Source organism: Heteronotia binoei, chromosome 9 (genome assembly GCF_032191835.1).
Source record: "Heteronotia binoei isolate CCM8104 ecotype False Entrance Well chromosome 9, APGP_CSIRO_Hbin_v1, whole genome shotgun sequence".
In the NCBI taxonomy this organism is placed as follows: Eukaryota; Metazoa; Chordata; class Lepidosauria; order Squamata; family Gekkonidae; genus Heteronotia; species Heteronotia binoei.
Genome location: NC_083231.1, coordinates 35,680,545 through 35,704,636, shown reverse-complemented (window position 1 = coordinate 35,704,636; position 24,092 = coordinate 35,680,545). Strand labels below are relative to the sequence as shown.

The 24,092-nt window shown below is 39.1% G+C and overlaps 1 protein-coding gene across 10 annotated transcripts in view; it reads right to left on the bottom strand.

Annotated features, from left to right (window-relative positions):
- SORBS2 (sorbin and SH3 domain containing 2) overlaps positions 1-24,092 on the bottom strand; it is a 224,856-nt gene that overhangs the window by 59,370 nt on the left and 141,394 nt on the right. For 7 of the 10 annotated variants that reach the window (XM_060246434.1, XM_060246440.1, XM_060246435.1 and 4 more), the window contains 4 exons: positions 22,321-22,465; positions 17,145-17,317; positions 3,017-3,083; positions 120-164 (listed from right to left, as the gene is read on the bottom strand). In XM_060246434.1, coding sequence (XP_060102417.1) covers positions 120-164; positions 3,017-3,083; positions 17,145-17,317; positions 22,321-22,465 — 430 coding nt within the window. The remainder of the gene's footprint in view (positions 1-119; positions 165-3,016; positions 3,084-17,144; positions 17,318-22,320; positions 22,466-24,092) is intronic. The other 3 variants (XM_060246437.1, XM_060246439.1, XM_060246442.1) reach the window with 1 other exon arrangement.

Genomic DNA, 24,092 nt, shown 5'->3' with positions numbered 1-24,092 from the left:
TGACAACAAAACTGTTGTTGCACAAGCACAATGAGAGACAGCCTACGGGGTTAGATACCATTAGTACTTGTTGACACTAAGAAGCAAAGACTCATGTGAAGGGAAGGAATAACTCCTACCAGTATTATATGCATATGTAGCATTATACATGTCTGTGTCGTCATCTACAAAAAGAAATATAAATGTTATAGTGATGCAATACCTGTCACTTTATCACAGCAAGGCAGCTTTGCATTTGCAAAAACAAAACAAAACAAAACAAATTAGCAGGCACCCAACTCTCCCCCTTAGGTACACATTTTGGAGTCCATTCCAAATACGGTTGCCATGTTTTCCTAGTCACCTGATTCTGGATGGCAATTTATATTCAGTTTTAGCCTTTGACATGTGGCCAATTCACACACACTGGCAGCAAGGTATGAACCGATTTCCTGCACCTTTTCCCTACACCACTCAAAGCATGTGTGTCTGAAGACACCCACACAAGCAACACTAAAGACAGGATTCATTTCATGCAACATCAGCCTACAGGTAAACGTGAATCAGCCCTGAGATACAAGGAGAGAAGGATCTGCATCAGTGCTGCTGCGAGTCAGCCAATGATAAGCACTTTTAAAGCTACCTGATTTCAATGAGAGAGATTTAAGTATTTGTTCCACTCCCTTCCTCCCTTATTGTATTCAAAGGGATAAAGGAGCTTTACATTTGGCTACACTGTGTTCTAACCAATTAACTAGCTAATCCTGGCAGTACTAACAGCTCTAAACTAATAGCTCCAACTGGCAGCAGTCTGCAGAGAATCCAGGGTGTTTAAACAACTCTGCTATAAGAGATCCCAGAATTAAAATCAAACATATGGTCTCAAAAATGAAAATAATATATTCTATCATTGAACTATGACCTTTCCCCCTTTGGTTTAGCTTGTACCTGATAAAAGCTACCACTGGTTTACCATGGTAACTCTGAAACTCTCTTCATAATCTGAATTAAAAGAAAAAAATCCTTCTTTCTAACATGGGCATATCAGTTTTACCATCTCTGTCCCCTTCAGCCTAAGTTTTCCTTCACATAAGTTCATGGTTCCAAAGGTGCTGTTCCATGCAGCTATGGGGTACACGTGCGAATAAACGATGCATCTATGTGAACAGAGCCAATCATCTGAGGAGTCTTCCACATGGGGGCAGGATTTTGTGGGTTTTCCATTGCTAGTGTGACTGCATTTGGAGCAGCCAGACTATCACCAGGAATGTAGTCACCATAGGGTAAAAGCTACATCAGACAGCATATCCACAGATACAGCTGCTACTTCTCACGTGGTGGCTGGCCTAAGATATGCTGTCATGTTCAAACATGGAGTTGGTATAACATAATGGCTAGAGTGATTTACTGTGACCCAGGAGGCCTGGGTTCAAATTTAGACTGAAATACTTATTTGATGAACTGGCTGCAGCATCTGGGACTAAAAATATGTCCCTGATTATTCTGTTGGCAAATCTTCCAAAGAAAATTATTAAAATGCAAGAACTTGAAAAAAAAGAAAAGGAACTAGCAGGCACCATCTTAAGAGAGGCGTTTTCCTCTTCTTTCTCACATGTGAAATGCCTCTTTGATACTGGTGCTTACTACAATACAAATACAGCATGAAGGCATTGTTTAAAAACCAATGGAATATGTCTTCTTCCTTGTAACCAGGGCTCTCTTTGTAGCAGGAGCTCCTCTGCATATTAGGTCACACCCCCTGATGTAGCCAGTCTTGGAGCTTACAGTTGACCCTGTACTAAGAGCGCTCTAAGCTCTTGGAGGATTGGCTACCTCAGGGGTGTGCGGCCTAATATGCAGAGAAGCTCCCGCTAGAAAAAGAGCCCTGCTCGTAACTATTCACATTCATGTGCAGGTAGATTTAACTGATGAATTCATCTACCCATTATTTAAACTTATATAATTAACAGACTAACAGTGTGATTATAAGCAGTTGCACCCTTCTAAGTCCACTGATGTCATCATGTCAATACACATAGAAGGACATACCTCTGCTTAGGATGGCACAGCACAGTCCTGTGAAGTGACTCTGGTCTAAGCCCATTGGAATCAATAGGCTTAGACTAGAGTAGCTCTGCACAGGATTCCACTCATTGTTCTTGAATCAGATCCAAACATCTGTGTCAGAACCACGAAGCATACTGGGTCACCTTGGACCAGTCATTATCCTTCAGAAGTATTGACTCATCCATGATTACACTGCTTCTTCTATGCAGCAATATCTCTTCCGGAGCTTTGCACAGAGTAATTTACCATTTCTGAATTCCTCGTTAATAGAATATAAACATATTTATGGTGTCAGTAAGCATAATTACTATTTGTACACACTCTTCTGTACTCTTGGATGGAAGCTCATTTTTGTATCTATATTACACGGAGTCTACTTCACAAGGAACAATCCCTGAGGGATTGCAGTTAAACAGAAAACTCATACTTAAGCCAGGAACTTTTCATTCTTTCCATGGCAAGCTTCGATGCACTTGCCAAAATAGAGTTCTCCTATAAATCTGCTATCTTACCAATAATTATTACAGACTTTCACAGAGATTGCAGTAAGATGCACTGAGAGCTCACCTACCACACATTACAGGTCTCCTCAAAGATTGCTATGTTGTATAAACCTGAGAAATCTGAAGACCTCCCCTGTTCAGACAACATGACAACCAAGCAGCATCACAAATAGCATGCATTCCCAATGCACATGGTTGGTAGGCTCCCTGTATGCATGCGTTCCCATTCTTGTAACATCTGAAAAAGCCTGGCCAATTCCTAGGAATGTACACAAAGTTTTGGTGCTTCTCAGCTTTAGATGATGCATTAATTGTCCATTAGCCATTTCCCTGCCATGGAAAATTTATCCTGTGAAAGGGCCTGTTGGACACAGGTTTGTGATTATCAAGGGATCACTTGAAATAATTTATGAGCTGACAGCAAGACACCAAGATGTATGAAAATGCAGCAAGGAAATTTCACATACCAGGCTTGTGAACCATGTGGATTTGCTTGAACATCGTCTTATACCAATCCTTCGGCCTGTCAACTGTCTATAAAAAAATAAAGTTTTAAACAATTAGCAGAAAAATTTAAATCAACCAATATATTGAACTGGATTAATTTGTATTGGAGGCAAAAAAAGAAAGCCATCTGGAACATTTTGAAATACTCTATTCATAGCATATGAGCATGAAAATACCTGAACAACTGCATACACTTAAATATTGGCACTGGAAAGCTTTTATATTGTAATAATTTAAAAATAATTAAGGAAAAAACTGACTGAAAATCACTCAACAGTGGTACTGGCACTTGCATGATGCGGGAGGTTCTGAAGAGGCCAGCTCAGACCAATAGGACGCATTTTATATTAAGGACAGGCTGGCATCATGGTCTACACAGAAGCCTGCTTGGTCACCGTACATGGCTATTAGGTTGTGTTTGGTATGTTTAAAGGGGGGAGGGGGTTCATAAAAAAGTGAAAGTCTATCATAGACAGTATTTTTTTTTTTTACAGTGATGTCTGGGTATGCCAGATCCCCCATTGTTTTCTGGGCCCAGAGCAGACAATAATCACACCTCCTTCCAGATACACTGTTCTGTGAAAAATAATGAAACACATCTAGGAGAATTACCTGCTTTCTTTGATCTCTACAGGGACCAAATTTTGATGTGAACAGTTTGGCACTATATTTTGGCTAAATGAAGTAGGAAGGCTTTTCTTTTACAGTTATCAGCCAAAAGGGCCAGGAATTCCATTAGGTGCTAATAAAGTTTGAGTCCAGTGGCACCTTTAAGACCAATAAAGTTTTATTCAAGGTATAAGCAATGGAAATTACCAGTCCATACACATAGGTAAATTAGCATACAGCATAATGAAGATGTTTAACAGATTTATGGGCCAAAGAGGAAAAACAAGCTTGGTGCATATGGTTACCCACCTGAATCTACTAGGTGCTAATGTTGTCCATTAACACTCTTAATTACATTTCAATTGATGGACATGTATTCCCCCTTTTCTTTTTAAATGGAACACTACTGCTACATAATACAGTAACAAGGAAGAACCAAATAGGAATAACATGCCTAGTTTATATGGTTACCCACCTGAATCTATTAGATGCTAATGTTTTCCACAAGCACACTTAAGTGTATTTCAATTACTAGACATATATTCCTTTGTTTTTTTAAAAAATGAAACACTATTGCTGCATGATAATACAGCAGCAATAAGACAAAAAGAAGATATGCAAAATTATATGTGACAGAATAATGATCGATAAGGAAACACACGCAGTTGATGGAAGTATTTATTATTCTCATAGGAGATTCTCTTCTTTGTCCTACATTTCTACTTCTCTTTTGTAACAATCCATAGTCACACAATGCTTTGTGAAAGGAGGGTCTAATTTCCACAGAGTAAAGCCCCCATTTCAAAAACAGAAGAGTACTATAATATTCCACTACTTAGGACAAACAAATCCGGATGGACAGGATTTAGTTATTCACACATAAATGAAAAGCTTCTTTGTCATTTGCAATAATCAGAGGGCTGACCATGAAACAATTATATTGGTTTGTACAGTTAAAAGGCACACACACACATACGCATCCCAATAGCTACGCAGCATTTTTGTTATTCTGTTATTTCCATGATAAGATCCTTTCATATTGATACTGCAAGCCAGTGAAAGCCAGCATCTTTTATTCATTATGAAGGCCAAAACATACCCAAATGCACACACCATTTAGTACTATTAAGAATAATCAAAAAGCATTCTTCAAACCGCATTGGATACAATGTAGGGTATGTTTTAAAATCCTATTGCCAAATGCTTGGAACCTCAGAGAATACCAGTCAGTCCACTAAACAGCACATGGATGTAAGCAGCTTTATGTTCCACTGAAATGTAGAGGAAAATAAGTTCTATTTTATAATAAGTTTTATTAACAACACATCACAAAATCATGCATTTCTGCACTCTTGTTCCATACTATTGGCTGCTTCATGAAAAGGAGAATGTATATTTCACATACAAAGCTCCTTGGTATGAAGAAAGAGAAATGGGTGTGAAGTTGCTGTTCTAAGCAGAAACCTCATGATCTGCATAATCCAGTTAGTTATGCCCTACAATTCAAAAAATATTTCTATCTCTGTTTGAGTACTGCTTGTCAATATTTTTGCTGTCTCCCTTTTGTTCCCACATCAGTGATTTATAACTTGATTGAGTGTTTCTTACAAAGCATCAAAATCTCTTCACAGCTGGGTTACTCCAACCATTACACACCTCCTATATGAAAAATACTTCCCTGTAATAAAGTGCTTTCTGATATACACACAACAAAGTAACTATTTGTATGGGATTGTTGTATGTTATAACCAATGTTCCCGCTAAGCTGCAGAGTCTTGTGAGCAAAAATTCTACTTTGTGAACTACTGGTATTAAAGTTGTGAGCTACTGGCATTAAAGTTGTGAGCTTCTGAAAAAATTAGTGTGCTCTGGAGTCATCCTTCCAGAGCTAAGACAAAAATTTGTGAGCTGGAGGCTAAAAATCTGTGAGCTAGCTGCACCACTGGGCTCCTTGTCAGCCTGACTACCTGATGGCAAAAAATTCGAGTTGTGATGAGAATGTTCGCTTTTGCAGAAATGTAGGCATCAGTTTTACAGTCAACTTTAGAGATGTGGGCATTTTGGAAAATGTATAAGGTTGGGTCCTAAAGTACCCACACTTCTACTTGTGCATAAAGGGATCTGTGATTCTTGTAGATTTTTCATTCAAGCTCCCTCTGCCCCCCCCCTTCAGCCCAAACAGTTCCCAAGGGTCTCATGACCTTCAAAAGAAGCTTGATTGTTGGCATGGGAGATGGGAGAGAAGCTATATAAAGTGGGAGGAGATCTACTATTTTCTGATTGATGATCCATCCCAAGCATTTCGGATACAACCCACTGATTTGACGTGTAGTGGCTATGTAAAATTTTCCATGTCACATAGTAAGATGTATTTAGTACTGCCTTTGCAGCTTTTAAGATTAAAAAATCAATTTCTGAACACTGAGTTATATTTTCTTTAATATTTCATTTTAAATAAATATTTAATATGTTTTATTAGTTATACTTTATTTTCTTGCATACTAGTTAACATTATAAACTTTCAGAAAACTTTCAGAAAACAGAAGGGAATACTATGGAATACTCCAAAACACTCTGGACTGCTGACTGAACCCACTCTGGGAATGACTGGAAAATGCAGCTTATGCCCAAAGATGAATCACAGTGCATAGTGCAACACAGATAGAAAGTTGTGCTGTGCAGTGAAGAATGCTGATAAGAAATTATGCAATGCAAATCATGTTAACTTGGCCACCGTATCAGATATTTTTAAAAATCGATGTGTTATCAGCAGACACTGATTTGTAAAACTTCTACAAAATAACTGTAATTTAGGAAGCCTGCAATGATGAATATGAAGGTACGATTTAACTTAAATAAAAGTACACAGGACCAGTCTAGCTGTTCTCTTTTAAATTGCTTTCTTTTCTTTCTTTCTTTTTAAAAAGTGCTTATCATTTGAAACAAGTACTGTGGCACCTGGCAGGCATGGGAATGGAACTAGCTACCTCCTAATGAAATTGAAGACATATAAATGTGTATAAACTGTTGGGTCTTTGTAAAGTAGCATTTCAGCTGTGCAGTTACTCTTAAAATAGAGGTTGCAATAAAAACAGAAACATTCCACAGAGATGTTGAGATCTGCAGAGATGCACTGTCTTCATAAATATATTAAGAGACTATCTACAAGGCTCTTGGGGTTGTATTATACCTTTTACTTTAATATGCCTGTAAAATAAAACTGTTGTCATATGCAACAAGAGAGAAGCAATATAATATTTGAGCATTCTTCCTTGCTGACTGCTCAAGTTTACTGCAAGGTAACTGAAGAGATGTATCTATTATTTTTGTTAGAACTTTTAATGAAAGACATACCAGAAAACAGAAAATGTTCACCTAAAGAAAAATAAAGTGTGCTACAGTAAACCTACTAACAGTAAAAAGCTAAAAAAAAAAGAAAGAAAAAGGCAGGAAAACAAATTTAATATAACCAGTGACGTTGAAAGTTTGTCAGTAGTGGTGAATTCCAAACTAACAATAAACTATCTTGGTTTGTCTTGCAAAAGTTCAGCCTCATCTGCTATTTCATGTCACATAACAAAGTTTGGCTTTGTGCAACTGAACAACAAACTTATTTCCAAGCAGAGTTCTGCCACATATAGCACTGGAAAACTGAAATATCATATCAAATGTTTTGTTCTGTTTTTGAAACGATCCAGTGCAGGGGTGGCCAAAATGTGGCTCGGAAGCCACATGTGGCTCTTTCACACATATTGTGTGGCTCTCAAAGCCCCCACTGCCTCGTCAGCATGCTTGGAGAAGATACGTAAAGTTAAAGTTGCTTTCTTTCCACCTCTCCTTCCCCCCATCTATTTTCCTTCCTTGCAGCTCTCAAACATGTAAGAACATAAGAGAAGCCATGTTGGATCAGGCCAATGGCCCATCCAGTCTAACATTCTGTGTCACACAGTGGCAAAAAAACCCCAAGTGCCATCAGGAGGTCCACCAGTGGGGCTAGCCCTCCCACTGTGCCCCCCAAGCACCAAGAATACAGAGCATCAGTGCCCCTGACAGAGAGTTCCAACAATAGGCTGTGGCTAATAGCCACTGATGGACCTCTGCTCCATATGCTTATCGAATCCCCTCTTGAACCTGTCTATGCTTGTAGCTGCCACCACCTTCTGTGGCAGTGAATTCCATATGTTAATCACCTTTTAACAATCACATTGTTAAAAAGGTGAAGAGGTACTTCCTTTTATCAGTTCTAACCCGACTGCTCAGCAATTTCATTGAGTGCCCATAAGTTCTTGTATTGTGACAAAGGGAGAAAAGTATTTCTTTCTCTACCTTCTCTATCCCATGCATAATCTTGTAAACCTCTATCATGTCACCCCACAGTTGATGTTTCTTCACGAAGTTTCTCTGACATTCATGTCTGATGTTTATTCTATGTGACTCTTACGTTAACTGAGTTTGGCCACCCCTGGGGTCCAGTGCATCAGATTGACTGAGAAAACGTTTGGATGTGTTAGAAAGTAACTTTGGTTGAATTCATAAATTAAATGGAAGATATTATGAAAGGACTGAATGAAGCATACCTAGTATTCTATTTAGGATACCCAAAAATATGTGGTCAGATTATATTATCTGCAACAGTGACAATGAAGACTTTTGGATGCTTCCTAAAGATGATGAAACTTTCCAATATCAGAGATGACACAGTGAGGCAAGCTGCCCAAGATTACAATAAAGTTACATAAACTTCAGGTTGGAAGAAATAATGGGTTGGGAAAGAGCTGTGAACAGAACTACTGACTCAGACTATCAAGGTCAGTACTGCCTACTCTGACTGGCAGCAGCTATCCACCTTCTCTGGGAATGAATCCAGGACCCTCTGCTTGCCAAGGAGATGTTCTACCACTATACTATGGCCTCTCCCCAAAGGGTAAATGCATGTCTTTGGCCTTTAAATCACATACATGCCTGCTGAGAATCCTGCCAGTTCTGTGCCAATGTACTCTCATTCCACATGGGAAGGGAAACAATTGGTTTTCCAGAGAAGTCATGAGGGAACAGTTAAATTCCATGAAAAAAACATTCAGGAAAAGCTCTACAGGAACCTTCCACAGCATTAAAGCAACTATATTCCAGCAAACACTATTTTTTCATGGAGACCTAGTGATAATAAATAAGGCCATTTCACAAACAGACTATTAGCAATTAAAAACCAAATAAATACTTGTTGTTGTTATTATTATTATTAAAGATATAATTTGAAAAATAATGTAGAGTTTTGAACTAGAATTTTGGAAACATTGGGTTCAAATGCCAACTTCGCTCACTTTGGGCCAGTCAAATCTACTTCAAAAGGTTTTTGGGATGATTAAATAGGGGAGTGGAGATGTACAGCATCCTGAGCTACTTTGATGGAAGGGAAGAGAAAATGTGACTAATATCATGAGTTCTGGAATATGTACCTGATCAGGGCTTTTTTTAAGCAGGAATTCACAGGAGCGCAGTTATATGAACATATGAAGTTGCCTTATACTGAATCAGACCCTTGGTCCATCAAAGTCAGTATTGTCTTCTCAGACTGGCAGCGGCTCTCCAGGGTCTCAAGCTGAGGATTTTCACGCCTACTTGCCTGGACCCTTTTTGGAGATGCCAGGGATTGAACCTGGGACCTTCTGCTTACCAAGCAGATGCTCTACCACTGAGCCACTGTCCCTCCCCATTTTCCAGCTGGCTTGGTGTCAGGGGGTGTGGCCTAATATGAAAATGAATTACTGCTGGGCTTTTTCTATAAAAAGCCCTATGTGCATCAAAAGTGACATCAGGGGTGTGACCTAATATGCAAATGAGTTTCTGCTTGGCTCCCCCCCAAAAGCCCTGTACCTGATATAATACAGATGTGCAATGAAGGATGCAATCCAGTGCCCAGTTGCATAGCAGGACTTACTACTAGTAAGTGAAGCACTTTCTCAGCTTTTGAATTAAGAGTATAAAGAAGATAATGGAATTATAGAGTTGGACCTAGAATGTCCTACATAAAGGCAAGTACATATTCAGGTTCTCGATAACAGCCTGAACTGGAATGTCCTCTTTCTAGTTTCCATTTATTACTCTACATAAAGTGAGAGTCTGAAGGAGGTTATCCCACAATTTTCCCCATTGATCATCATCATTGTATATGCTGCTACTTGTACATTTAAAAGACTTCTAGCAAATAGATACCATGTCATACCTGGTCACAGATAGTCATATCTTTTAGCACTGGGACACCAGAGGTTGTGACCTGGAGATATACTGGCTCACTGAAGAGTTTGATAGTGAATTAAACCCATTAAAGTAATAATAGAGAAATTATTTCCATAATCATAATGCAAGTTATCTCATGTTTATACAAACAGAGTGTGGACTGAGAAATTGCTTCAGGGAACTTGGCAGTTCATTCATGGAAACTGGTTAGGACTTTATGGTTATTTGCAGTTACTGAGATCATAGTCTCTGTGAAGACTGACAAAATTGTCTTTGTTAAGGAATGACTTAACAAGAGCTGCACTTTATCTGAATCACTCACACACAAATGTATCTGTTCAGCACACCAACAAAGAACAGCAACATACATGCTGCATTCATGTACTATCGTAAGTCAGATATACTGAAAGACTGTTCAAATATGAGCATTCAGCCCTTTTTTCTTGAGGGAATAACACGGTAACAAACATGGTACCACTACGATGTTCATGACACTTGCAGTTCTATCATATATCCACTTGCACTCTTCTTAGTGGTCTGAAGCCATTGGGCTCAGAAGGGGGTAACTCTGGTCAGGAATGAACACAATAGAACTAGGATTCAATATAACTTTCCAAATTTTTAAGATGCCACACTTGTAAGCTTGCATGTTGTTTGGTGATGCACATAGTTGCATGATATTTTAGTAAAAGGCATGGCACAATAAAATAATGAAAAAGGTATGACAACTTTTCTTGATGGAGAAGTCCATCTACTACATATGGCAACCTGAGATGCCATACAGCATGATGGAGTAATGTTTGCTAATATTTTGAGACTACAAAGATGGAAGAAATTCAAGGAGTATTACATTGCACTTCCTAACCTTTTATCTCCAAAGACATAATGGAAATATATCCTCAACAAATTCTCTGGAATAAATACATATTAAAAATATGCAAGTAAGCAATGGGATACTGGAAACAAAAGACAGGTACTTAAGAGAACTGTCAGGAACAAGGAGAAGCTGTTCAGGGTCACAACAGCTATAGATTACTGTGTCTATGGCAGCATTAATGTATAAACTTAAGCTGACTGGAGCCATATGGGACACTAAGTCAGAAGCTTTGGTAGGATTCCATGCCTTCAACATTGTTAAAAAGAAAAGGAACAGGAGCAGTGAGGACATGGATGGACATAATGAGCATTCACATCATTTCCTTGAAGTTGGGTGGCTTCTCAGCCATCTGCATGCTGTATCCTAATAGTAGAGATTGTGTCGATCCAGGTGGGTAGCCATGTTGGTCTGAAGCAACAGACTAAAGCTAGAGTCCAGTGGCGCCTTTAAGACCAACAAAAGTTTATTCAAGGTATGAGCTCTCATGTGCTCACACACTTCAGATCTGAAGAAGTGTGTGAGCACATGAAAGCTCATACCCTGAATAAAACTTTGTTGGTCTTAAAGGTGTTCTAACTTTATTTAAGAGACTGTGTTTTATACCTACTCTTAATGCCTTACTTTCTTATAAATGAAACAGCTTACATATAAAATTTTGTGACTTCCTATATTTTTGTAAATTGAAGCTAATCATGTTGATTTTACTGTGTGTCAAATATAAAACATGCCACAATCAGAGAATTATATCAATCTTCATCTATTTTTTACTAATAATACATTTTAATATTTACACATATTTAATATTTACACATTCTTTGACCTGAAAAAGAAACAAAGTCACACACACACTGGAAAGGATTAACTGCAATAAAAACCTGCATTTACATGGATGACAATATGTAATTTCTAAAACAGCTTGGCTTCTGAAATAGGGAGTATTACTGATATTTACAGCTCTATAAATTGAGGAGCTTATCACAATTTGCTCCAGTTTCCTTATCTGTATTTTGAGTTAGCCAGTATTTCAACTATTTGTGTGATGACCAATTGTTTATAAATTGCATAAATATGGTGGAACATATTGGAGAGAATATATAATGTTTTAAGTTAATCTTATGTAAGGTCGCCTAAAAGAAAATGAATTTGATTTTTACCTCCTCCCATGAGTGGAATGATGAATCTGCATATAGGAGGGAAGTTCATCAGCTGTCCCTCTGGAGTAAAGCAAATAATCTTATTTTTAATGTAAATAAGACGAAGGAAATTATAGTGGATTATAGGAAGAGTAGTCTGGACATTCAGCCGTTGTTTATTGATGGGGTTATGGTAGAACAGGTGACAGAATGGAAGTTTTGGGGAATTACTATGAAACAGGATCTAACATGGGGAGCAAATACTTTAGCTCTAGAGAAAAAGGCCCAGCAATGACTATACTATTTAAGACTCTTAAGATCACAACAACTGTCAGGGAGTCTGCTGGTTGCCTTTTATCGTAGTTCCATTGAGAGCATTTTATCTTATTGCCTCTGCGTGTGGTTTGGGAGCTGCACGGAAGCAGAGAGAAGGGTGCTCCAAAGAGTGATGGTGAGAGCACAGAAGATTTGTGGATGTTCTCTCCCCTCATTGGTGGATCTGTATGATATGGGATGTAGAAGGAAGATACAAATGATCTTAAGGGACCCTTCACATCTGGGCCACTTGCTATTTGAGATTTTACCGTCAGGTAGGCGATATAGAGTGTTGAAGGCAAAGACAAATAGATTCAAGGGCAGCTTCTATCCAAGTGCCGTGGTTAAGCTAAATGCAGGGTTATGAATGGTTATGTGTTTTTAGATGCATTTAAATGGTCTATGTATATGTCCTTTTGTGGGTGTTGATGTGTTGGTATGTTTGTGGAAGAGCACCTCATTTCTTTGCTCTCATTTTCTTTTTTGAGAACAATGACAATAAATTTATCTATCTATCTATCTATCTATCTATCTATCTATCTATCTATCTATCTATCTATCTATCTATCTATCTATCTATCTATCTATCTTAAATGTTATAAAGAAACAAACTGGAATCTAGAAACAATTTGGAAACAGATCGGAATATCAAAATGGGAAGGCTTCAAAAATGTGTTCCAAATTTTTGACTGAAAGATGATTTTGCCAGTTAGGTGTTCAGTGCATAGTAGACATGACAGCTATACTATCAAAATTCTTATATGTTTGCCACTGACCTTTCCTGTATGAAGAAACTAAAATTCTAAATTCTACTACAGATGCAAGACTACTTACAGTATTCAGACTCCTACGACAGGATTCAGACAGACGAGCAAAACCTTTGAAAATCCATGGTCCATTCAACATAGAACAAATTCTACACCCTGCTTTTCTTAAGGACAGTCTTCTTATGCAATACTAGATATCTGGACTTGTAGAACTAGCCATGTCTCCAAAGTGCATATGATTGTACAGCCCTATGTACTTTGAAGTCACAAGAGCTAAATAAGACGTGTGTACATGGTTTGGAATTTAGAGAAGGCATATAGATATATATAGTATTTTAGTAGTCTGTACCCAAGTACAAAACGGTGCTTGCAAAGCTACACTATGATGCTGCATTGCTAATGGATATATTGATGTAATATGTCTGGCTGTGTTAATGACAAGCAACATGACATGCCATCTCTTAACGATGATCAATTTTGGCACAACTTTAAGAGGACAATTATGCTGATGTAGTAACATCAACGTTGATGGTTACTGCCTTCAAACACATTTATATATGTCAATAGGTAAAAGCATCTAAGAGCTAAAGAAGTCCCTTTTTACATCATTGCATCCACTTCTGAAGCATCAGTTTTGCACCAGTAACTCACCAACTGTTTGGACAAAATAGAAAAGGTCAAGAGCAGCTTTCCTGAAGGGTAAAAGTGCATTCACTTTTCATTTTGCCCTTTAAAAACAGGAGCCATGAGTTCCAACTAAGGGACAACCATCCAGAAAATAAAAGAACATTTAAAAAGCTACAGCATTATTTTTGGAAAACGAGACTTGCTTGAGTTCAACAATTATGAAAGAGTACCTAATGCTAGTCAAGGATAGCAGGAAAAGAAGAAAATGAGATTATTGACTCTATAAAGGGAGCCATGGCCCTCACTTTGCAAGACATGAGCAAGGTTGCTAACAATAGGATGCTTGGGAGAACATTAATTCATAGGGTTGTCATAAGTGGCTTAATGGCACTTAAGATACACACAAACACATATGCACTCATGTACTGATGTCCAGCAAATAACAAAATATTTTCAAATAAATGTACTCCCAAAGGACAATACTGTATAGCAATGGAAGAATAGGGATGGGCACGAACATTGCTCAGTTTGTGGTTCATGAGCCATGGTTCATGAGACTGTGTCTCCCTCAAAACACCCTGTTTTTCACAGGTTTGTGAGGCTCGTGGCGCTGGTTTGTAAGCTATACACCCATTAATGGGTGCCAATTAATTTACTGTCAAAGCAACTTGGGAGATGGACTTCTGAAGTCCTTTTGCAGCCTGGAAACACCAATACTGGACCTCGAAAACTTGATAGGCAGCTCTGGTTGCCAACAAGAGAGCTCCCATTCTGCTCTATGGGAGCAGAATGGATATATACCCTCAGCTCACACACAACTGTTTTTACTTGGCAGCAGGCAGTTACGCAGGGAGGGAGTTAACTGTTAGAGGCAGAAAGGGACAGAACTGGCAGCCATTCCTCATTACTGTGTTGGTGTTTACTCAGGGCTCTGAGGCAGCTGTCCCTCCACTAAAGCCACACAGTTGAGGTCCCACACGGTCTTCCTCAGTGGGATTTTTGCACACCTGCCCTTGGCTGTAGCAGCATCTGGTGGGCTCAGGCAGAGGGGCTCAATTAGTGGGTTCCTTGGCCCTCCATGGCAAATCTTCATCAAACATGGAGGGCAGGTAGAGGAACATCCCAGTAAGGTCTTTGGTGAGTTTGATGTCTCTAGCTTTCAGGGGGTCCATTCAACACACGCCTGATTAAGAGAGCACTTTCCTTATGGCACCTTCTTTGGGGTGGGGCTGTAACTCAGCATTCCCAACTCTAATCCTCACCAAACTTGGATGGCAGGTAGAAGAGAGTCAGCTGGAGACTTGCTGTGAGTTTGGTGTCTCTAGCCCACAGGGAGGACATTATACTGCATCACAAACCAGTTTGTTAAATGGAATGGCAAGGTTTGTAGTTTGTGAGACCCCACAAACTGGGATGAACCTCCATTTTCCTAGTTCGTTCCCCTTTTTTATGAAGGAACAGTCCTTGTCATCAGTGATCTCCAGTAGGAGCTGAAGTACATGACCATCTTATGCACAGCAAAGACTCTTAACAACTTTTTAAAAGACTTCTGTTCCTGTTACACCCTCCCCACAAAAGGCAAATATAAAGTCTGAAAAATTGTTCTTTCCTTCTAGAGCATGAATCATTACTGGGCAATAAGTTCATAAATACAAGGAACATAACCACAAATGACACTTAAGAACTACTGTAAGTAGTTCAGTGCATTATTATTTATATTTATGTATGCCCACTTCATTGTTCCATTTCTGTATATTAACCTTGAAAACAAAAATAGTAGCAGTAAGCCCTCTAAACTCTATCAGATGTACTTACAAGTAAACTCAGAAGGATAAGATGCACACAGCATTGCTAGCATTATTTCTGAAAATACACTCGTACTGTTTGGAGATTAATTCTTCATGCACCTTGTGCTACACTTGGACATACTAACTTGGACAGCTCCAGAAGCGGGCCTAACAGTGCAATCTGCTACATTGTAAGTCTCACAATTTACTATATGCTCTATATTGAATCTGCAGTCACATACATGTGATTCTCATGAGCACACCCGCACCCACGCGTTTAGAGGATTAGGAGACTTAAGGACAGTAGTACTATCCTAAGTAGAGTTACAGCTTTCTAAGTCCATTTGTAACTCTGGCTAGGATGGCACTGTATATCACTTAAATTACATTATCCTACATGAAACATTAATGCAACAGTGGTAGCAAAAACTAGACATGACTTTTATATAGAAAAAGCAAAGTGGGAGGAATCGCATAGCAAATCTAAGAGATCCAGACAATCTGATCTGCAAGTTTAAATATATAGCTTGCTTTCTGCCAAGCCCCTTAAATACAGACAAGAGGATTTCAATTTATACTCTTATGTAACTAATATCCCACCCTATGATCTTAATCTACCAATTCTTTTTAAAAGCCACATGCAGTCATTTCTGTGATAAAACACAGAGACCATCTGTTTTAAATGGGATGGCACTATTACGACAAAAGTGAGACATCAGAAACATCTTGAAATGTCAAATCCATCTAAGAATATTAATAAAGGAATGGAAGACAAAACAGCACTTCCCTCTTTCTTTGATTAAATAAAGTCCCAAGCCTTAGCACTTAGTCAGAAAACTTTCCCATTTGCTTTTCTCCATCAGCTTTAATTCCCATCCTACTTTTTCACTCCACTGAAGCTATTCCTGGCAACTACACAAGCCCCATATGTTGTTGTTGGCAGCCAAAGCAAGTCCACAGCTGCTATGTTCTTGTACCTCCCAAAGATTTCACCTGCAAAGACTCTGCTGCTTTCATCCTGGACCCCAGTCGCTTCATTCGGCTAGCGCAGCAACTCCTCCTACAGCTGAGAAAGCCGGCAAACCTCTCCCTTCCTTCCTTCTGCCGGCTGCAGCTGCGACTGCTGTCGCCAGGACTAGCCAGAAGGGGCTGCAGGGGCAGCAGTGTGGAAAGAATGCTTCAGCATAGCTCAGAACAAAACACTTCAGTAAGGCATCCTGAAATCACTCAAGCACTAACCAGTGGCACCCGGTCAATGCCAGCCTGAAAGTGTTTCCCCTCACTGCTTTTCCGTGTCAGCAAAGGAGAGCATCACTGTGTGCACTGATTTTCCTGGTGCTAGCTGCTCAATGAATTATTGCTGGGACAGGGGAGACAGCAAGAGAATCATGATAGCATTAGAAAAGGCACTAAAGCTTAAGGAAACTAACAGAAGAGTAAACAAAATATTTAAAAGGGAGAACAAAAGAAGAAAAGAACAAAGAAAACTGCAATTTTGCTGAAAACTTTGCAACAAAAATGTTTTTCTTAAATTACAAAGCCCCCCAATTATACACCATCAGCCTTCCCCCTTCCCAGCATTATATTCAAGTCCCCCAAACACACACATTCTACTCCACATTATATAAGTCCAGAAGAATGTGGAAAAATACCCTGTTGCCAACAATCAATTCATTGTATGAGCTTGTGCACACAAACACGCATTCCCCTTCTCTCTCTCTCTCAGCATTTCCTACCGTTCTAATTGCAGTCGGGATTCCTGATTCATCAACTGGGCCAATCCCTGAATAATGTGGCGCTTTAATGACTGTGACTTTCTTTTCTTCCTCAGAAGTTCTACTGATTGGTATTGTACTGGTGCTGCTGCCGCCAAGAGAATGAGCATGCTGTGTGTAGGTCTCCGTGGATTCTACAAAGATAATGTTAACAGAATGCCGTGTAACCATTTAATTAGCATGCTTAAGCCCAGGTATTATATTCTGCACTTTCCAAGTCCCATGGCAACATATGTAGCAAAGGGGTACATGCTTTCGAAATGCTTCATGATATTTGACATAAAAATGGCATCTAGCATTTTGCTCTTCAAGGAGAGGGAATTTAATGTGCTAACCTCTGGTGCTGAGCTCAGAATCCAACAGAAATATGTTTTCCTCTTATCAAATAGGAAGGGAATGGGGATGGTGGAATGGTTGCAGATTATTTATTTCTAGGCAGAGCTGGGAGCTAAGAAAGGGATGGATCCCAGCCTGTGAGCGCAAACAGAACAAGGCATTGATGGGAAAACAGGAGGGAGGAGAGCAAAAAAACCAGAAGATTGCTCATGGAAAGTCAAAGAAAAGATGATTTGAAGATGATGTTTGCAAAGAAGGGTTTGGAGAGTGAGAGTTCAATAGGGAGTGGCCAAGAAGAAAGAAAGACATTTCAAAGGAATACAATTTCAACATCACCACCATGATTATTAATACAAGCCTCAAAAAGTACAACTGTTGCCAATTTCAGTGGTCCTTTTTTGCTAGCAACCCACCCCACAGCATCATGGACGATCCAGGCTGAAATACCTGATCACTAGAGGCCATGCACAAGCTAGCATTATCTTTCCCCTCAATGCTGTTGTGTGGATTAAATGACTGACGGGTGATGTGAATTAGCCCACTGCAGATCTAGTCCAAAGCTCTTATTGCTACATTCCTGGCTCTCACTCCAACTTGCAGCATGCCTGTAAGGTCTTTTGCAGAAGTCTTCCCCAGCTCCCCTGCTCAAGATCCTATTAGTTGGAGGTGCTGGGGACTGAACCCAAAACCCTTATGCATGCAAAGCAGGTGCCCTATTCAGAATTATTGCCCCTCCCCAAGACAACAACAAGAGATGCACCCAACCTGCTCACCAGTTTGGGCTCAGATGCAACAAGAACCACATCTACATCCCAATCAGGCTACATCTGTAGAAAACTGCTTCTGTTTGTCACTGGATCTCTATTCCTGGATTGCAGCAAACATATCTCGGCCCGCTAAATATGATTTCATCCCAGTTTCAAATCACCAGTTTGCCCAGGGACATGCACTTAGATGTCATATCAAACTGGAGTGCAACTGAAGGCCATAAAGCTTTCAATGGTGTTTCTCATGTGCCAGGACAAGGTGGTGGTGGTGGAAAAGCATGGGAAGCATTTACACCATCAAATCTTTTAAAACCAGATCAACGTTATAAATATGAGGAAATATTGCAACAAGATAATCAATAGAAAACCAAGGAAGAACTAGAGAGTAAGAACATTAATATGAGTTGGTGGCTCAGAACGCAAATAGTGTCCAGATATGTTAAAGATAAGATAGTAGGGTTTAATGTTGATCAATATCCATTCGATAAAATTTTCCTGGGTCCTCAGGAAAAACTGATCTTGAAAATATCCTCTTATCTACTATAGAGGAAGATGCAAGATGAGATTGTGAAGGACTGTATGGTACAATGGGCTAAGAATATAGGGCATAGTAGTATGGTAGATGAATGGGAAACCCTTTGGAAATCCAATATTAAATTAACCAAATCAGTATCTTTTAAGGAAAATTTGTATAAGATGTTTTACAGATAGTATGTAACTCCTCAAAAGCTTTCTAAAACGTATTCTAATATGACTAACAAATGTTGGAAATGTACAAAACAGGCCATTTATCGCTATTGCCTGCTGGGAAATCCAAGGAAGAAGCAAGAGAATACTGGGAGAAGTTATATGTATGACTAGACACTTAAATTGCTTTGGTGTGAACTGTGGTTAATATTCTTCAATTTATATGGTTGAAATACAAGCTAAATTGATAACCTAAATGGGAACTTACAATATAATTCTATATGACTACTGTGATGAGAGGCTAAGCGTGTAACAGTATGATGCAATTCTCTTTTATTTGAATGTTACAGCAACATGCAGAATGTACTTTATTTTTCTTTTCAGGTGTATTATTACTTTTCTATTTCCATTTAAAAGCAAGCACAGAGAATGCTCTTTCCTGCCTGCTTCTGTGTGGTGGACCCCAGGAGCCACAGTTGGTCCAGTGCCAGTGGTGACTTTGGCAAAGCAGCCCATGAGCCATATGGTGGGAGGTGGCTGCTGGAGAGCCCAGGAACTGCAATGGTACTGAAGCAGCCTGGGCAACAGCTGCTGGAGATTCTGGGAGGCCACACCTAGTGGTGGCTCCTGAAAAACCTCAGGACTTCAGTGGCAATAAAGAAGCCTGGGGGCCACGCTGGGCCCAATGGTGGCTGCTGGATAGTGAGCCGAGCCCAGCAATGGCTGCCAGACAGCCCAGGGGATGTCCTGGGCTGGGCTGGGTGGTGGCTGATAGCCCAAGGGCTATGCCAGACTTGGTGAGAAACTGGGTGATGCCCCCCCCGGTGAGCCTTATGGGCCCTCACTTTTGCATCTCCAATTCCCATCAGAAAGTGGGAAGCAAAATTTTGAAACACCTGATGCTCCTCAACTGTATTTAATGATAGCCACATATGGAACATTACAGTAATCTGAAAACTTTTATTTAATGTTATTTATTTAAAACATTTATATGCCACCTTACCATCCCAATAGGATCCTCAAGGTTATATGAAAGAAAACAGTGAGGCCTAGTAAAACTATAATTACTGAAACTCATAATGGGTTTCTTAAAAGTTCTGTTGCTTTCTAAGAACCAGTATTTAACTTGACCACTCTATAATCATGCCCGTAATCAGGAACATTCAGAGATTTATATAGTAACCGCTAGGCAGTAGGATTTGGTAAGTTTGCTTTGTGGTAAGTAACCACACAGAATGTTTGTTATTTACATTTCATATACCAGATGATTAGGATAAGACATAAAGCTGGGGATTTTGAACTGGAGATAATAATTTTCTGCTAAAGCCAAGTTTTTGGTAAAACCCCAGATACATCACATTTAATGGAAATTTTACTAAACATGTCCAAATTAGTGATTGGTATTTGGTACTGTCTCGCTGATGGTTTTTAAAGAATTCGTATGTGTCATCCACTCCATCTCTTGTGTGTTTAAATTTAGAAGTCTATAAATAATTTAGCACTCAACATATATGGTAAGGTGCACTGGTGTATATAAAATAGCTGAATATCTGGGTCTTTTTCCAAATAATACTAAACTTCAGGGGGGGGGGGAAGTGTACAATAAACAGGGCCAAAATAACTTGCCTGGATCAATGGATATTTAGTACAAAAGTCTTTCCTTTCCTTTTGAAGAATTAGAAGTTTACTATATTATTTCCAAATTTCCTAGTCTGCATTGTGTAACAAAATAAGCTCTAAAAACAGCACATGTAATAATAATTTTAAAAGGCTGATACAATTATATGCAGACAATTATGTTTTTAATAACTTACTGCATTTTCCTACTTTTGTAATTCCATTCTTTTCAGTGTTTGTGACTGATCATGACTGATTTTTTAAAAAAAACATTTTTTCTAATTTGTGTATTCCTAGTCTTACTGAATTGTTTGTTGGAATTGCTCTATGATGCACTGTGTTACATGGTGCAATTCACCTTGAGTCTCAGTGAGAAAGGTGGACTATAAATAAAGTAAATCAAAATCAAATCAACACAGTTACTGTATTAGAGTACTGGTAGACAGGGAGTTTCCTCATGCTTGAGGTATAAATTACCACCACAGCTGTCATCAGAAAGGAATTTTGCCATGAAATTAGTTGGTAAGCCTGAATGACTTTTCCATGTTTGGCTGGGCTTGCTTGCTAGAGATATCACAGGCAAGCAACATAAGGTGTGCAGCCTGTGACAGTCTTCTCTGAAAGCCAGTTTGGGGTAGTGGTTAAGAGAGTGGACTCTAAACTGCGAGAACCAACATATGAACATATGAAGCTGCCTTATACTGAATCAGACCCTTGGTCCATCAAAGTCAGTATTGTCTTCTCACACTGGCAGCGGCTCTCCAGGGTCTCAAGCTGAGGTTTTTCACACCTATTTGCCTGGACCCTTTTTTGGAGATGCCAGGGATTGAACCTGGGACCTTCTGCTTCCCAAGCAGATGCTCTACCACTGAGCCACCGTCCCTCCCCTAACCAGAATCAAACCAGGTTTGATTCTCCACTCCTCCACAAGCAGCTGTTGGGTGACCTTGGGTCAATCACAGTTGCCTCAAAGCTGTTCTCAAAAGAGTTCTCTCAGCCCCATCTGCCTCACAGGGTGTCTGTTGTGGGGAGAGGAAGGGAAGAGTTTGTAAGCTGCTCTGGAACTCTCAGGGAACTTCTTATTAGGGGAGGAACCCTCTTCTGCCCACATTGTTTAAGAAAAAGGGCTTACAGTTGATTTTTAGCAAGTCAAGGATCTGGCAAGGCTGATCCTGACCAGAGGTCCTATGTAGCCCTTGCAATCGAAATCTCTCTGTTCTGGAAGGTTAAAGCTTGGGATCTTAAGGGTATGGAAAAGATCTCTTCAATGGTTAACCCTACAGATTCTAAGTTATTTCATTTTTTGGACATGTGGATGCCTCTTATTTTTTATTTGAAGGGAATAAAATGTCATAAAGGTGGGGAGATCCTCTCCAAATATAGGTTCCTTTACAGGTGTATTATTGTTAAATCTAGATTTCCTGTAATAGTGTATTGTATTTTATTTGCTTATTTTAATGAGCAAAATATTTTTAAACAAATTGTCTGTTCTGAAGGCATCTTTAGCATTCTTCATATAATTCAGGGCTGTCGTTGCAGAAGGGTGTTTAATCTGTACAACAGTGTTCAAATTTTCTTCAAGTTGTCTCTGTGGATACCACCATCGTTATTAAGATAGTATGTTTCATGCTTTGCCATCTGTGTAAGGTCAGTTGTAGTAAGTCACTATTCAACAAGCAATAAAATTTCCTTTTTTTAAAAAAGCATAAACTTTATGTGGGGAAACTCACCCATCGTCCTACTGTGCTGTAGGACAACTGTGCTTGAATTGAGTGAAGGTGGTGGACAGTATGCCAAAGAGGGGGAGAAAGGCCTTTGAAAGTGGCTCATTGGGCTGACAGCTGTGCTAGATGTCCCATTCACTGTTATCTGAGCCTTAGGATCAAAGACAAAGAAGTATCCTCTTAAATTAAGAATTGTCAGAATCTGCCAACATACTACATTAATTAAAAGTCACCTTCGTAACAATAACCAGTTCTCAGTGACTTAGTCACAACATAATCACAATTCATACCTATCTAATCTCTTTTCCATTCCAGATAAAATGTAACATTCTGGAATCATGGGAAGACAGCAGGAAGTCATCAGTAAAGGCAGTAATGGTATTAATACAGAGAACCGCCCCCCCCCCCCACACAAAATGGCTGTTCTTCTTCCATTCTTTTCCTGGGAAGTTATACTTCTTTTTCTTGCACTCCACATTAACTTCTGTTGTCATTCAAGGAAAGACAAGTAAAGATGAGGATACCCACAGGAAATGCTGAAATCTGCCTAAAGGGTTGCAGCCCATTCCTGGGGGACAAACCATAGGATTACTTTCAAGTTCAACCCACATTTCTAACAATTTCTGCATTTCCTTTTACAAACTTAAAATGAATGCTAATTTTTCAGGTATGCCTTCTTTGGATATGCCTTGATGCAATGCATTTTTTTTGCTTGGACTACAATTATGTAAAATCTAAACATATCATGAACAGTGAAAAGCTCCTTTATAAACCAGTGGAAACAGATCTGTGACACACCTGTTTAATTTTTTTTCCCTGGCACTTCTAAGGTCATGACGCATTTGGACCTGTATACTTCTACATGTTAAAAAAGCAATGTGGCAGCTTTTCAATCTAAAACAGACTTGCTCAAGAGTGTCAACCAAGTTGAACAGGAACTCAAATATTCTGGCAAGTATATTGAAGATTTGCATCTTACATTTGTTAGGTTTAGTTTGAAAACTTTCTGAAAATAAATACCACCATATTTCTATATCTTAGGCTGTGAAACAAATGGATTTAAATGAATTAAGGAAACTGTTCTAGACTTTAATAAGATTTTGTAATGACCTGTTAAATATTGGACATATTTCAGTTCACATCCTGTTCTTAGGCACTGAATAGATCTCTTTGCTTGAGATTAAGAGAAACTTGTCATAAACTAGTTGGTTTCCCCTTCCCATGTATATATATAATCAAATACCGGACTACTGAATTGTGCATGGAATATTTTATTTATCTATTCATAGTCACTGTCTTTGAATTACTCAACAAAAATGCAGTCCTGGAAAAAAATAATTGCATGTTTGTAGAAAGTTAATGTAAGAGTATTCACACTTTCATTCCTGTAAGACAAAAGTGCTTAAGGGGGGAACTGTTAGTTAGAGAAAGAGCTAAATCCGAAGCGACTTCATGCAGTCAGTGATCACAGCTAATGGAAGACAAAGTTGTGTTAAGTGCTCATCAAATGTATTAAAATTCAACACATTCTGCTTCTCCTGCAGATTTCTCAGTACTTTCTGACAGGTTTTGCAATATCTCTTGCACATTCTGCATGAGCAGTCTTTATGAGGAACATTTATCAAGCATTTTAAGTAGTTCTGCTTATATTCCATACACCACTTCTATTTACCATGACAGCACTGAAGAATCACTGCAGGGTTTCTTTCTGGCTTCATTTGAGCTGGAGCAAAGCCCTTAGAGCCTATTTCAAGGCCCTAGAATACATGCAGTTGTAT